Source organism: Olea europaea, unplaced genomic scaffold (genome assembly GCF_002742605.1).
Source record: "Olea europaea var. sylvestris unplaced genomic scaffold, O_europaea_v1 scaffold1930, whole genome shotgun sequence".
NCBI lineage: Eukaryota > Viridiplantae > Streptophyta > Magnoliopsida > Lamiales > Oleaceae > Olea > Olea europaea.
The window spans coordinates 197,564-201,813 of NW_019237129.1; the positions used below are offsets into that span (position 1 = coordinate 197,564).

General features: G+C 31.8%; 1 protein-coding gene across 1 annotated transcript; it reads right to left on the reverse strand.

Annotated features, from left to right (window-relative positions):
* Window positions 1–2,451: 2,451 nt before the first annotated feature.
* LOC111379101 (zinc-finger homeodomain protein 9-like) lies at window positions 2,452–3,448 on the reverse strand. Its single transcript, XM_023002434.1, has one exon. It carries the CDS (start codon window positions 3,433–3,435, stop codon window positions 2,506–2,508), a length of 930 nt encoding a protein of 309 aa, XP_022858202.1. The 5' UTR covers window positions 3,436–3,448; the 3' UTR covers window positions 2,452–2,505.
* Between the last annotated feature and the right edge of the window lie 802 nt (window positions 3,449–4,250).

The following is a 4,250-nucleotide window of genomic DNA, read 5'->3' on the forward strand; positions in this document are numbered from 1 at the left end:
AACAGAAAATTGATATAGTTTTAGTACAATTTTTTTTCATTGGGAAAAGAAACAATCATATATGTAGGGATTTGAGCCATCAATTTATGTGAGAGGTCACATATTTTGATCATATTAGTGAAGACAGACAATATTACTCTTGCTTGTCAATAAATGTTTATCATTATTTCAATTTGATCGCCTAACTTTTTTTGTCCTTTGTTTTTTTTTTTAAACTTTTTTCTGTTCTAAACTAATTACTAAACTTAAATTTTAATTTATAAATCCTGTCCACCTTCGTCTGTTTGGGTGAAGAAGTGTAGCGGCAAACTTAAAATATGAAGAAAAACTCAATAGTGCATTATATGCAAACACGGCTTTTTTATTTTCTTCAGTTTTTCATTTTCCTTTGACGAATCACATTTAACACACATTTTTATCCATGTCGACAATAAGCCCTTGTTTGGTTGGATAAAAATTAGATTTTACGGAGATTTATAAAAGTTAATAAAATATGTGATAAAAATTGTGGATTTATTTAAGTGTGTGATTGCAAGTAAATATGAAAAAAAAAATTTTGAAAAATAGGAGCCAAAGAAATGATAAAATAACTCCATTAAAATTATAATTCATTTTTTTCTTATTATCAATCACACGTTTTAATAAAATAATATTATACATAAACCCAAAATTTTTCATTTTTTTAACCAATTTCCAAAAAATTACTATTCCAAAATACATTTTCTAATTAAAATCAAAGCCAAACAAATGGATAGATTTTTCTTACCATGTTATATTTTCTTCTAGCACCTTAATATACTTCTATAATAGGAACATACTTTCTATTCTACCCTTATAAGTAAAATTGTAAGTCACCTTAAAAAAAAAAAAAAATCAAGGATCAAATTAAACAATATAAAGCACCTAATATCCTAAATGTTACAGTCTACTTAAAAGGTTTCAAAACTATTAAAGCATTTCCAATGGGCACCTTTTTGCACCAAAATTTAGTGCAAACGTCCCTCCAACCATTGCACCATTTTGGTGCAAGATGAAGCAACACGAACATTGCAACATGAACACTGTTTTATCATATTTGGTGTAACACTGTTCATTGCACATTTTTTACACCAAATGGTGCAATATCTGTTTTGTCCTTCTTTTTCATTTTTCAACGATAATGATTAAATGTATTTGTGTCATTTTCATTCTATAATAATAATAATAATAACAACAACAACAATAATATTATTAAATTTTATTATTTTTAATAAATTAATAATATAATCAATTACTTTTGTCAATTTAACATAATATATAAAACATGTTAATAATTACTAATCAATAATAATTCAATATATTTGCTAATTTAACATAGTTATAATTTAGTAATTTAAATAGTTATCGAAATAAATAAATAAATACATTGTCAAAAATTAACAAAAAATGAATAAAATAATAAAACACTGTTCATTTGGTATATGATTGGGGATGAATTTTAATTTTGTGTAAGATTTTGTGCAAAATAGTGCAAATTTTGGTGACGTTGGGGTGTTTGTCATGCGATTTGACATGTGATGGGTCGTATCGAGGGCTCCTCATGCTAACTCGTTAAAATAAAACTAAAATTATGAATCTAATCCTCAAAAAGTTGTACAAGGAGATTGCAACATCGCCAAATTCATTTTGTTGAAAATTTTGTAACGAGAAATTTAGATGTTTATTAAGATAATCATTCTACGATTACAATGATTATAAGACAATATGAATGATGAAGAAATTAATCATCGATTAAGAAGATGATCGAAATATAAAAAAATAAAAACTTTCAAAATATACTATTAATCCTTATTAACTTATTTAATCCTTAATTATACAAATTAATTAAAAACTAAAACAAGCCACATTTCTTTTCTTTCTTTCTTTCTTATTATCTTAACACTTAGGGTCTGTTTGATTGCGAAGATGGAATTTAGGTGGAAAGAAAATGAATTCCAGGGAATTGAATTACCTAGAAATTGTTTTCATGGAAATTGTAAATTATTGTGTTTGATTGTATAAATTTTTCACGTGGAAAATGTTGAAGTAAAAGTATTTTTTGATATTCGTTTGACTTTGTTTTACGTGAAAATTGTCAATTTCAGGGATATTCTCTTATACAATTATTCCTAAAATTTGTTCCCATTGCCAACAATTAAAAAAAAAAAAAAGCAAAAAAAATAAAAAAAAAAAGGTGGAAAACCAAAAACCACCTATCCTCTAGGAAAAAAAAAGGTGGAAAATCACGTTTTAAGGTGTTGTACCTAGAAATTCATGGAAAATCAATTCCCTGGAAAATTTTGTCAATCAAACAGGTCAAAAGTGGAAGTTGGAATTCGAATTCCAAGTTCCATGGAAAATTTCGTGCAATCAAACGGAGCCTTATTTAAATTACCTTTTTCTTTAACATTGAGAAAACAAAAAAACAAAAAAAAGGGAACTTAAATTTTTTTCCCTAATAACAGACTTATTGCTATCATTTCAAGATTAAGAAGACGACGACGACCCATTAGTACCAAGATCATGGCCACTACTATTTTGTTGAATGTGGCAATGACCACCCAAATCTTCACCGTTGTAGTGGTTGTTTCCGTCTTGGTGGTGGTTGTGCTCAGCGGCAGTGGTGGTTGTGAGGGCTTTAAAAATTGTACCATTTCTACTGCCAGAAGTGTTCTTGTGGTTATGCATCCACACTTTGAAAACATCCTTGTTTACACCAATTTCGCTGCAGAAATCTGTGATCACGTTTTCGTCTTTTTTCTGCATTTTCCACTCGATTTTGTTAGCAAATTCCACCATTTTGTCCTTCTGATCATCAGTGAACTTTGTTCGGAAGCGTTTTTTATTATCTGCGGTGGCGGAAATAGGCTTTTTATTGTCCGGCGGAGACAACCCATGGCTGAGGGCCATAAGCATGTGGGGTGCAGAGGTGTAGTAGTATGTGGAACAGATCGGCGGCGGGGAAGGGGAATTAGTAGGGCTGCTGCTGTTCCGGGGTTTTGATGGAAGCGGTGGCGGAGGGTGGTGGCGATGATGAGGTTGGTACTCAATAGCCAGTGTGGGGTACGGTGGTGGAAATAATGGTTCTTCGACCTCACGGCGGTGGAAGTTGCGGTGACAACCGCAGGCGGCGCATTTGAGAGAAGTGGGGTCAGAGTGGGTAGCGATGGGGGAAGACAGGAACTCCAGGCAGCCATCCACTGCGTGACCACCCATGCTTGCCGCATAGTTCCTGACACATTCTTTGTAGGTCACAGTCGCCGCCATAGGTTGGTGGTTGAGTGGAGCATGGCGCTTCAGTACGCCGTTGCTTAAGAGTGAAGGCTTTTTGCTTTTGGGTTGAGTCTGAGTGGTGGTTTCAGTCTCAACTTCTGGGGTTTTCATGGTGGCTGATGGTGTTGAGTTGGTCAATTCCATGGTGGTGGTGATGGAGGTGGAGATAATGGGGTGGTGAGGAGTGAGGAACGTAGAAAATAAATAGTTTTGGAACTGTGGTTTTGCTTCTTAACCATGGTTCTAATCCTTGGTTAACTAGCTGATACATCTGTAGTTTGAATTATAATTGCAAAATTTAAGTCCCTGTTGGTGAAAGTTAAAAGAAAGATTTTAATATAAGCCAATATAAATAATTAATTTTAGCCACAAATTTTATAGAATTCACAACATTTCGATATACGTTTTATCAAATTTATCATAATCTACTAAAAATTTGATTTTAATTCCCACTAAATAATGGCTAAATTTTTCATTCAATATCCATGTTTACCTCTAAATATTAGACATTCATGTCTTTCTATATAGTAATAAAATGTGAGATGTTAAGAACTTAAATAAAAAGTTTGGGACACTCGATTTCAAATGGGTCGAGTGTGCAGTCCTTTTTCAGAAGAAAATAGACGATAAAAGTTAGCGTTTGGGTGGCCTTGATAGTTATGCGTGAGAGATGATGATATGATACTTTGTTCGAAAGTAATTTATTGAAGACGAGTAGCCACACTTTGACATATTACACAATTTTATTATAAATTTTATTAAATACCTCCCATTTGCAAGTCCGTTTTCCTGCATTACTGAGTTTGGCATAGAAGCTTCAAATTTTGATTTTAGAAATATTACGAAAACCGAAAAAAAAAATTCAAAATTCGATAAATCAATGAATTATTTGATGTAAAAAACTTAAGAAATTAGATTGGTTACTGTATATCTTTTAAATATTATTTTCCACGGGTTCC